A 12,205-nucleotide genomic window follows, 5' to 3' on the forward strand; every position below is an offset into this window, starting at 1 on the left:
AGGTTACAATCATTTAACACAGTAGTGAATTTTCCATATTTGTTTTTTGAACATTTTCAAAATTAGAACATATACAGACTTCTTGGCTAAGATCAAGTTTGAAAAGCTAGATTCTTTGGAAATATTTTGTTGGGTTACTCAGTTTCGGATCCTGGCTTGTTCTCAGACTATATTTAAAAACTAACCACAGTTCCGCAAGTTCAGACATCATTAGGAATTGTGGGTAGTTAAAACTGAAAGCAGATGCTTCTCATTTCCTGGTGCACAAAACTTGGGGGTAGTGTTGAGTACATATACCTGAGGTTCACTGTGGCTTGTTCATGTAGTTTAAAGCTATTGTACAAGATACTTAGTATTACGTGGGAACTGGGTCTGTCTCTCGCTCAGCTGCTATTTACCAGAGTGAAGACAAGGTGGCACCTAGCTCTTTGTACGTATTTAAGAATGTAATACATTTTGCAAACCATTTTGTTGGGTTGTTTTAAAGCAAAGTAGGCTTGTATGCCCACTTCTCTCCCCCCCCCCCCGGTAAATTGTACTTGAAAAAATGAGAGTTAAGATTATATGACAGGTTTAAATAAATAAATAAATTTTAAAATTGTCCAGCACCTTAGAGACCAACTAAGCACACGAAAGCTTATACCCAGAATAAACTTAGTTGGTCTCAATTTTTTAATTTTTTTATTTCTACTCAGTCAGACCAACATGGCTGCCTACCTGAATCCATGACAGATTTGTTTGAGGTGGGATTTGGAAAGGGACCATATTGTAAGGGCAGGATGACTGGGAGCAAGAGGTGTAGGTTCTGTAACTTCAGTGATTTTTATCAGTCATAACTTGTACATTTTTCAACCTTGTTTGCATTTATTTTAAGTGACGGTGACACATATTCAACTCTTTCTGCCCCTCATTGAGAAGATTAACATAAATTCATACCTGATTGATTCATACCTGATTGATAGGATCATTGTTCTAATGCAAGAGGATATCTGCAATAGGACCAGAGTAGTGGAGGACACATTAATGGATTTCATATCCCTTAAGCCATGACGTATGCTAAACCTGTTGTTTTGCTCCAGGCGCAAGTCTTTAAAACCTTGGTTTCAAACCTTAGTTAAAATGGGAACCTTGTTCAGCATGAACTGGAGTTAAGGTAAGGGGCTGGGAGAGGCAGACTTTTATGTCCTGACCAGGATGTTAAAAGGGTGAAATAAGAATTTTGAAGTGCTTGACACACTCAAATTGTTGTCTACAAATTACTGCATTTCTTGTTCTAAAACGATGTCCACAGATGAACTCTGTTTTGGGACTCTCAACAGGGTAAAAAAGAAATGAGCGTGCTGCATGTTTCTGTGTGTATGTGTTGCTGAACCCCATAACTTCTCAGGGGCAGGGAACTTCAGACTTGGGAGCTGAATATAGCCTTTCAGTGCTTCCAAGGCTTGAGACTCTTGAGATTCTCCTAGACACACCCTAAAGTCTTTTTACTAGGCTGGCACACATCCTTGAGCTCAAATAATGCCTTTTGCTTGACTGCATGAAGAATAGAATGGTGTGTGTAGAAATTAGCTTTCTTGTTGTTTAGTCGTGTCCGACTTTGTGACCCCATGGACCAGAGCACGCCAGGCACTTCTGTCTTCCACTGCCTCCCGCAGTTTGGTCAAACTAATGTTCGTAGCTTCAAGAACACTGTCCAACCATCTGGTCCTCTGTCGTCCCCTTCTCCTTGGGCCCTCCATCTTTTCCAACATCAGGGTCTTTTCCAGGGAGTCTTCTCTTCTCATGAGGTGGCCAAAGTATTGGAGCCTCAGCTTCACGATCTGTCCTTCCAGTGAGCACTCAGGGCTGATTTCCTTCAGAATGGATAGGTTTGATCTTCTTGTAGTCCAAAAGCTTATACAAAAGTAAAACTTAGATTTGTTGCTCTGCCCACATTTGTCTTTGGCCTCACCTACCGCGGGCATGTGGCTCTCAGAAGGGAATGTGGCCATTGGACTGAAAACTTTCCTCATCCCTGTTTTAAATGGATCATTGTTGAGGTGCGGGACATTTCACTTCCAGTATGACAGCTAATGGGATTTGATTTCAGCTTGCCTCTTGGGAATAGTTTTATCAGACGCAGCAGGTTTTTAAGAATTTTCACGATGAAAAGCTCTTAAAGCAAACATGCATTTATCTTGATTTTGACTCTTGGATATCAAGGAAGTTTTAATGCTGTGATCTTTGACACAGCTTAAATGCAACTTCTTTTTTGAAGCTATTTGGAATCGTACAGTAACTTGTTTTTCTCTGGTGTCTCAAAGAAACTTCAGTGACCTTCCTGACAAACTGACGAAGGCTTCTTTTTAGTCCTTCTAAAACAGTCAAAACAAGAGTCTGATCACAATTGTAACAACTTGCATGGTCCCAGTGGGATTGAAGTTTATTCTAGGGCTCAGTTAGGTCAAAGCATTCTTTGGAAAGCATTTAAAATAAGTTTATGTGGCTGCACCTCAGAACTTGAATTAAAGAAAGATTGAGTGATACTTAAAAGTGTATGGAAATGTCTGAGATAAGAATATAAACCACTGGATAAATGTGACTCTTATAGTTCATTTCTTGCCATTTTGCCTAGTATTAAAATCAAGCAGCTTCTAGGATATATACAGCTGTGTCCATGGACAGTGCCAGGTTTTCTGCTTTTAGATGAGCCCCCCCTTTCTAACCCCTCCCAATCAATAGGTTGGGCTGTCTGTTGTTACTTTTAAAGTACCTTGCATATTTCTCTGATCAAATGTTTAGCATTTTTAAAAAAACAATACCAGCAAAATAAATTTTAAAAGTTGAAAAATTGTTTTGCGGGAAGCGTTGGGTTTGGATTATCACAAAGCTCAGCTAAGCAGCACTGTGCATGCCCTCTTTCCCCCTTAAAACCAGTGGAACAGATTTCTTCTGAACTGTATATCAAGCTTTGTATTTCTGCTCAAATAGGGGCAAACCACAAGCCTTGTGTGTCTGTAGGCACCCTTAAATGCTTTGTGTAAAATAATACATTGGGGGAATGTTGAGAGATGTTGGTGACTTAAAAAGAATAAACTTTATATTTTAAAACATTTTATCTTAATGGTCCCTTCCTAATTCAGAAGGATGGAAGCACAATCTGGCAATGTTTTTGAACAGTAATAATTTTAAAAATAGTGGGTGAGATTCAATTAAGTTACTTCTTGAGCAGGATAAGGTCCACTTACATAAAAGAACTCCCATCTCCTACACTGCCACCCCCATGCCCTCAAAATCTGCTATAAATGGTTGAGGGGAAACCCAAAACAGGTTTGGGGGGGCGCACAAGGGAAGAAGAACGGGGAAGGTTCTGTTTTGTGAGTAGAGTTCGTTTCACATACTCACACCCCACTTAGTGCTATGTTGAATTTCACCCAGAGTTTGCTCGGTTGTACATTGCTTAAGTCAGCAACTAAAAATTTTCTACACTTGTATAAAGTAGTTCAATTTATCATTTTCTTTAAATGGTTGAATTGTTACTAATTTGTACAGGTTATTGGTTGAACTCTTGATGTAGGAAACATGTTGCATCATTGTCATGGAAAAATGTACACTTAGTAAATATTACAAAATGAAGTTATACGTTCATTGCTGTAATAAGACTCTTTGTTTACCGAACATGCCATAGGGCCATGGCAACACAGACAGAAATAGGGACTTGAGTGCTCCTGTGTTAAAGACAATGATGACTACCTAGCAGCTTGTCAATTGCAGGAATTTTGCACCACTTTGAAATACATCATCACTTAATTGGCTTATCAGTAACTTGGAAGTCCACTAAACATTTGAACTTTGTTACTTATCTTTGGATGCAAAGTCTTCTAACAGGGCCAGGTAATAGCTGGGAGCAGATGAAACTCTGCTCAAGAATCACCACTGGCTCCATGTAACTGCTGCTTTTTGTGTTGTACATGCCTTGAATTGAGCCACCTTAAAGCTCCTATTATCCTTAACCATTGACAATGCTGGCTGGAGTTGGAGTGCCACACTAGGCATTCCTGCTTTTGAGAGATGGTACTACTCGTCATAGCAAGAGTGTATGTAGTGAGTTGTTGGACAGATTTGCACCTAGTGTTATGCAATGGAACCACAAAAAGGAATCCACAGTTCCCGAATAGTCCTTTTGGCCAAATCATCTCTGCATATCTTTTTTTTTTTAAAAAAAACCAAATGTTCATGTTAATGCTGCCCATCTTACAAAAAGCATTATGCACTCATTAGTAATAATAATTGGGGTTCAAAAAGCACACAGCTGTTTTTGCCCACTGTGTATTGGGCAAGCTTCACATCCATGTGATATCATTACCGACTAGAAAAATTACTGGTGTCTTCATTGCAATAGAATTTTTAGTTGTCCAACAAAGTCCTTCTTTAAAACTTGCACTGCAGGGCAATTTATTCCATTACTAGGCTGTTGTAGGCTCAGACCAAGTCTTAGCCTCATATGAGGGCCAAAGTCTTTAGGTATGATTTGATGTGCTAAATCCAATGAAGTAAATGACAGTTGGGAGAGCACAATTAAAATTACTTTCTTTCAAATGGGTTAAGAAAGTGGAAAATAGTTTCATAAATTCGGCAAACTAAGAAAGAGCAGCCAGAAAACCTTTTCAATTTTGATAGGTACTGCACATAATGTCTTTTGGCTGGTGTGGAATGTTGTATTGACTTTTCTTTCTAGCCATGCTAAGGAGAATGTATGCTTCTCAAAGGGTTATGTTTAAGCATAAAAGTGACTACAAAATAATAGATCAGTTATATAATCAAGATGTATAGGCTTCAAAACAGACCATTGTCAACTAATAGGAATATTATTGGGACCACGGTGGTGAAGGAAAAGCATAATTAACAGCATAAACCTGTGTATGTCTACTTAGAAGTAAGTCTGACTGAGTTCAGTGAGGATTACTCTCAGGATATAGGATTGCAATCTTGTTGTTTTTGGATTGGTTGGTATCATGCACTGAGGTCTGTAGGGAGATGCAAGGTGGCTTTTGTAGAACGATGGTTTTAATCCATAATACTGAGCAGATCACGCAATAATACATCCCATTAAGCAAAACTTTGGCTTAGAAGGAGTACACAGCAGCTTTGCTCCCACTTGCCGCTCTACTATGCTCAGCATGTCATTCAAATCTGGACTTGAGGTTAAGCTCTCTCCAGATGAACTACAAGCTTGTAACCAAGGTTAGTTCAGATAAATGATACTTTAATATTAAGAACGTTTTAGCCTTCAGATAATAATATTGAACATCTTTGCTTACTCCTCTGGATTTGTCAGGAGAGTCAGCATTATGTTCTGAATTAAGAGCCATCACTTTGAGTACTGGGAAATACTCTTTGTAATAGATCAGCAGTAAAGTTAAAGGGACCCCGGACCAGTAGGTCCAGTCATGACCGACTCTGGGGTTGCGGCGCTCATCTTGCTTTATTGGCCGAGGGAGCCGGCGTTCAGCTTCTAGGTCATGTGGCCAGCATGACTAAGCCGCTTCTGGCGAACCAGAGCAGCACACGGAAACGCTGTTTACCTTCCCGCCAGAGCGGTACCTATTTATCTACTTGCACTTTGACATGCTTTCCAACTGCTAGGTGGGCAGGAGCAGGGACCGAGCAACGGGAGCTCACCCCGTCACGGGGATTCGAACCGCCGACCTTCTGATCGGCAAGTCCGAGGCTCTGTGGTTTAACCCACAGCGCCACCTGCGTCCCTAGATCAGCAGAAAAGAGGGTGCTTAATAATCAGGACAAAATATGTTTCTAAACTAAAGAGTTGAATTACCATTAAGCTAAATGCTGAACCCAAAGTAAAACAATAAGGAGCTCCTGATAGAGGGGTGCCTTGGAAGGAAGCAGTCTAGGCCTAAAGACTCCATATAATCCCTACTTTTTACGGGAATTCCCAACCACCTAAATAATGTATACTGTGTAGAACACTTAGCTTTGGGGGGTGACAGCAAGTATTTCCTCTTTCATAATAACATGGTGTCTCCAGAATGCAATGTTGGTCCAGAATTTTAGTGTTTTCAAGGTGACAAGGGTAACCAGTTATGCATATTTCATCTAATCTACTTGTGAGTTCAGCTCCTTTCACTGTATAATGGCTATCTTTGTGCCATGTTGCCTTCTGCTTCCTTCACCCTAGTTGTGATGATTGACATCTCTGTAGGTCTGGTTCTTCCTCCGCCTCAGTAACAATATTTGCAGCTCTTCCATAATAACGCAGCAGCTGGAGGCTTAAGAGTTAGGCAGCAAGTTTTTGGCCTAGGTATATACTATACAGATTCAGTTTGCAAAAGAATATGCCTTTTCAGTAGCTGGGGAACTCATGTTGCACTCATGTCCTGCTGGTGGACTTCCCAGAGGCATCTGAATGGCTACTCTGGGAACAGAATGTACTAGGCTTAGGTATTTAGGATTTCACCAGATCTTGTAGCATTTGTGTGTCAGTGCAAGTTCTTTAGTTCTTAGCTTTTTCTACTTTTGAGAGAATGGAAGCTGCAGATGGGTTTTTCTTTCCTCCAGAAAGTGATTGCACGCACTCATTAGTGTGAATGTAAGTAAAATTTATCGGTCTTGCACTTGTGTTTTTTAAACTGTTTTCTGCAGTCTGTACACTAGTTTGATTAAAGGTAAGGTAGAAATAGGAACACCTTTCAGTACTTTTGACACCCGTATTCTCTCATGCAAGTATCCTCCCTGCCATTGTACGTTGCCATTAAACTCTTCTACAGTGCAATAATCTGGCTTCTGAAGTTAAGTGGGTTAGTATTTTGACCATATATTTTTTTTTAAAAAATTGAATCGTGAAAGGAACTGATTCTAATTATAAAATAAATACAAGTCAGTAACATTTAATCCAGGAATGGGGAACGTGTGGCTAGATTACAGCTCCCATCATCACCTATCATAGGCTATTCTGGTTGGGGCTGATGGGCTCTCCATTCTGGTTTAGTATTGTGAGGGCTATGGGCAAAGCAATACACTGGCTTTTCTTTTTTTTAAGAATACCACAGTCTGGATTGATCACAGGATCTAAAAGAATGTTGTACTAGGAAACACCCAAGAGTTCTATAATGCATGTTCATTCTTAACAATTCAAAGCAAATGTGATGTGCCATATCATGCTCTAGACATCTTTAGTATCCATTTGTGTGCATTGCCATGAATGTGTACTAGGTTTAAGATGCCTTCATCCCATACTCAGATACTTAACTTCTATAGACTCAGGAAATCTAGTTGCAGAATAACCTTTTGGTTTCACTTTTTGGAATGTGAATAGTTGAAGAGAAGTATTTCTACACACCTTTTCTACTCCTGCAAGCTACTGTAGTGGAAATGTTTAGAGCAGAGCACATATTTATTTGCTCCCGATATTTTACTGCTGGCAATAATTATTTGTAGCTTCTTACTGTATACAATAATTTTGCATTGGTACAACCAGAAATGATCTCAAAGAGCCTGCCTGACTACATGAAGAAACTTTTCATCTGTCTGTGTAGGAGCCAGTGATAATTTTCTCTGTCCCAAACTCTCCTACAAGATTGAGAGAATTTTTTCTCTTACTCGGAGGGGCGTTGTATGGAAAACCAATGCTGGGATGGCTTGTGCCACATAACTGGGATGCTTATGGAAAATTCCTCCCATCCCCATTGCCCTGGCCTTAGCCAATCTCTGCTTGCCTCCACCCATAAAGGGGCTGCCCACTATTCGGATCCGTTGGTTGTCACCCCGGCACAAACCAGTTGAGAGACAGGATTTCCTCTGTGGGACCAGCCCCACATAGCCAGTGTTGCCCCTTTCAGTTGGATTTGTAGAAAGAACATGATTTAAACATTAAATCCTAAACATTAGGAAGAACTTCCTGACAGTAAGAGCTGTTTGACAGTGGAATTTGCTGCCAAGGAGTGTGGTGGAGTCTCCTTCTTTGGAGGTCTTTAAGCAGAGGCTTGACAACCATATGTCAGGAGTGCTCTGATGGTGTTTCCTGCTTGGCAGGGGGTTGGACTCGATGGACCTTGTGGTCTATTCCAACTCTATGATTCTATTCTATTCTATGAAGATAAAAATGGAAGAGAATGGCCGTTGCGAGGAGCGACTTTCCTTTGGAACTTGCAGTTCATGGGCTGCGTGTTGGACCACCCTGAGCTAAACCATGGTTTGGCTTAGCATTATGTGCAAACCCAGGTTCATGTTTTGTCTCCCCCAAACATACTAGGAGCAATATGTCAAGAACAAATGCCCTTCATTGACTTGGGGTGAGACAGACCATGAGCTCAGGTTGGCACACACCAAATTTTGTCTTAAGCTCCTGGCAGCTCAGCAGCATCAGGGGCAAAGTGAAGCAGCTGCAATTTTCTAAATAACCACCAGCACATTTACTCATTCACACTCTGTCATAGTTTGGCTTACATGTGAACTAGGCCAATGGGTGTATTTTTGTCAGTTGAACAACTGTGGAGTCCCTGTTTAGGAACTTATCCCTGGAGTTTCTGATACCCAAAGCAGTGTAAGTGATTTCCTTAATCTTAAGACAATGCAACTTTGTTAGGTTGTTTCAGATATATTACAAGAAACATGCGTTTGAAATCAGAATCCATTCCTCAACTCTTTTATATCCCGCTCCCCGCCAAACTTAGATTTGGTGTCTAGCAGCTGGCTGGCTAGATGATTTATTGAAGATTATTTTTCTTGATAGAAGTTCTTTGACTTTTGTTTTCCTCTTCAAAGCTATCTCTCCATGATCTAGAAATTTAATTTGTTATTTTCTTGGTTACAGGGAGAAAAAAATGAAAATTCAGGATATTAAAAACAATATTAAAGAAGCTATAGAGGTAAGTCTACAAGCCTTTCCTGGTTGCTTTGAACTAAACTTTTAACCCGTCACTTTCTGATAACATTTTATCTCTTTTTCTACAGACAATAGTGACAGCAATGGGAAACCTGGCACCTCCAGTTGAACTAGCCAATCCAGAGAATCAGTTTCGAATTGACTATATATTAAACTTAGCAAGCCAGATAGATTTTGACTTCCCACCAGTAAGTATAAATCTTATTTGCAACAGGCTTATGTTGCATTGGTTTTCAGTTTTCATTTCTTATCGGTGCTGATTTCTTGCAAGGATAGAGTGCAGTAAAGTGAGTTTCCCAATGCATATAGTTCTCTATTACAATCCCAAATATTCATGAGTCGGTTGGCCAAGTTACTGATATAACAGTGTTGACACATCATATGAGCTACTTTCCCTTCTGTATACTTATACAAAACATCATCAGCCTATAGTCAGGGCGGTGTTGGTTGGACATTGGAAAGTGAAGTGCAATATTATTATTTTTTGTCTCCAGTGGAGTTAAAAGCAGTATGGTAAATGAAGTTCAGGAGTACATTTAAAGTGGATGGGCCATGCCGTTAATGCGCAGTAAATGCAATCAGGCAAAATCCTAGTCGATTTCTCTGTGGCCCTTGATTTTGTAAACATGTTTTCTGCCACCAAGTGACAGGTGCTGATTTTCTTAGTAGTAGTAGTTTGAAATACTTATTTCGCATATACACTTAGTACTGAGAAATAGGCAACTAAATTGATGAAATCTTATGCTGCGGACTCAGAGTTAGGGACATGTTCAGAGCTGCTCAAGAAATCCATGGATAAGCTGAGATTTGAAACTGGACCTAAGTTCAGCTATCATATGTTGTTATTGTAAAGCAGTTTAAAATATTGGCTGTGTTTGTACATAATGCTTAAGCTGTAGCTTGCTGTCTCCTAGACGAGCAAACAAACCATAGTTTGCTTCTCCGAAGCTTAGTTACTCCTGCCTACTCTTTGCTGCCTGCCTGACATCCTGTACTGGCATTGTCTCACCTTGTCACTAGCTCCTGGTTGTGCAAACAGGCCAGGGAAATCTTCTCATAAGTTTTCAGCCATTCCTGTTATGCCCTGAGTGAAGCTAATTTCCCCCCACCCCACCCGCATCACAGAAACACCAAGTGTACTCTCAATAATCAAATTCCTTAGCTCTATTCTACTGCTCCAATGGAGTGATTGACTTTTACAGGTTTTCTGCTAGTATCTTTTTGTGTTGTATTGAAAGATCGGTGTTTTGTTCCTGTGAAGAGTTAATTATTTTTGCTGTAAGTAGGTTTAGCAGTCAGGATAGCCAAGTGTATATTAATTAGTCAGTTGACATAAATGATAATTAAAAATTTCCCCCTCTCCTTGCAAGCAACTGGGTCTAACTTGTGAGGGGCAACTTGTCATGGAGGAATTGGGAGAATGGAGAAGAGAGAGCTTGTTGTCAGGCAGATTTAAGAGTGAGGACATCTTTGAGGGGGGGCAACAGTCTGGTGAACAGTTTTGGGGTTTTTTCAGCTGCTTGTGCCTGTGTAGCTTGGTGAGTATTAGGTCGCCAAACAAACCATGATTAAGGAAAGTTGTTTCTTTCTGAGTTATCGTGAAACCATAGTTAAAACAAGTGACAATTTGTAACTCAATAACAAATCATCGCTTCACATTGTGATTTATTACCAGAAAACAAACTGTAGTTTGCTGGCTGTGCATATATGTATAGGAGTTAGACTCCTTAAAATTTTACTCTCACATTCCTTATAAATAAGGATAAGAGATAAGAAGATCTGAACAATCAGCTGGGCATAGCTCAATACTAATATGCCTTCTGTCTAAGCATGAATTCCCTATCCCTCCCAGTACGTTTCCAAGCACAATTCAAAGTGTTGGTGCTGACCTTTAAAGCCCTAAACGGCCTTGGTCCAGTATATCTGAAGGAGTGTCTCCACCCCCATCGTTCTGCCCGGACGCTGAGGTCCAGCGCCAAGGGCCTTCTGGCGGTTCCCTCATTGCGAGAAGCAAAGCTACAGGGAACCAGGCAGAGGGCCTTCTCAGTAGTGGCACCTGCCCTGTGGAACGCCCTCCCATCAGATGTCAAAGCGATAAACAACTACCTGACATTCAGAAGACATCATAAGGCAGCCCTGTTCAGGGAAGTTTTTAATGTGTGATATTTTAGTGTATTTTTGGTTTCTATGGAAGCCGCCCAGAGTGGTTGGGGAGGCCCAGCCAGATGGACGGGGTACAAATAAATTGTTATTGTTATTGTTATTGTTATTATTTGTGATCAGCTGTATTTTTTGCCTCTTTAGTAGAGTAGGAGAATCACATCCGGCAGCCAATGTTGGTTTCAGATAGTACATGGGTAGAGGGGTCTAAAAAGCCCAGGACACAAATTTTCCTGGCCCTCTAGCGGCTATGGTCTAGGAGGCTTAGTTTAATAGTAATAATAATAATTTTATTATTTATACCCTGCCCATCTGGCTGGGCTTCCCCAGCCATTCCCCAGTTCAGTCAGAATCAAGTATACACTTCTAGAGTTAATACTAAATACATTTTAAAAAGGTAAAGGACTCCTGACAGTTAAGTCCAGTCACAGATGACTCTGGAGTTGTGGCGCTCATCTCGCTTTACAGGCCGAGGGAACCGGCGTTTGTCTGCAGAGTTTTTTCAGGTCATGTGGCCAGCATGACTAAGCTGCTTCTGGCGCAACGCAACACCGAAACCAGAAGAGCGCAAGGAAATGCCATTTACCTTCCTGCCGGAGCGGTACCTCTTTATCTACTCACACTTTTTTTGGTGTGCTTTCAAATTACTAGGTTGGCAGGAGCTGGGACCGAGCAACGGGAGCTCACTGCGTCGTGGGGATTCGAACCATCAACCTTCCGATCGGCAAACCCAAGGGGCTCAGTGGTTTAGACCACAGCGCTACCTGCGTCCCCACTAAATATATTACTTCTGGTAAATGATGTTGGCTGTTTGCAGTATGGTAACGCTGCAGAGAGCTTGCTGGGGAGATCATGCATTAAAAAGAAAGGACTCAAAAATAACTTAAACAAGGTTTTAATAAGAAAAACAAAAACTCCTTTTACACTAAATACATTAACAATCAAACCAGACCCAACCACCAACCCATCCCCCAGGGTAATGGGAGAGCTAGGTGCTGCTCCTTATATACTACACCCAAATGCTGACACACCTTAATCAAATACAACTCAGCAGCACCTGCTATGCTTCACAGCTGTAAAGCTGGGTCTCGTTATCTTGCTCTGGCCCTTGCTCTGGCCCCTTAAAGACATACACATCGGGTGGAACAATGATGAACCTTT

General features: G+C 40.8%; 1 protein-coding gene across 5 annotated transcripts in view; it reads left to right on the plus strand.

The window, feature by feature from the left end:
* Positions 1-12,205, plus strand: part of GNAS (GNAS complex locus) — a 179,179-nt gene that overhangs the window by 102,449 nt on the left and 64,525 nt on the right. For all 5 annotated transcript variants that reach the window (XM_053394380.1, XM_053394381.1, XM_053394383.1 and 2 more), the window contains exons 3-4: positions 8,813-8,867; positions 8,953-9,072. In XM_053394380.1, the coding sequence (XP_053250355.1) occupies positions 8,813-8,867; positions 8,953-9,072 (175 nt within the window). The remainder of the gene's footprint in view (positions 1-8,812; positions 8,868-8,952; positions 9,073-12,205) is intronic.

The sequence above is a fragment of the Podarcis raffonei genome, chromosome 6 (assembly GCF_027172205.1).
Source record: "Podarcis raffonei isolate rPodRaf1 chromosome 6, rPodRaf1.pri, whole genome shotgun sequence".
NCBI classification, from domain to species: Eukaryota; Metazoa; Chordata; class Lepidosauria; order Squamata; family Lacertidae; genus Podarcis; species Podarcis raffonei.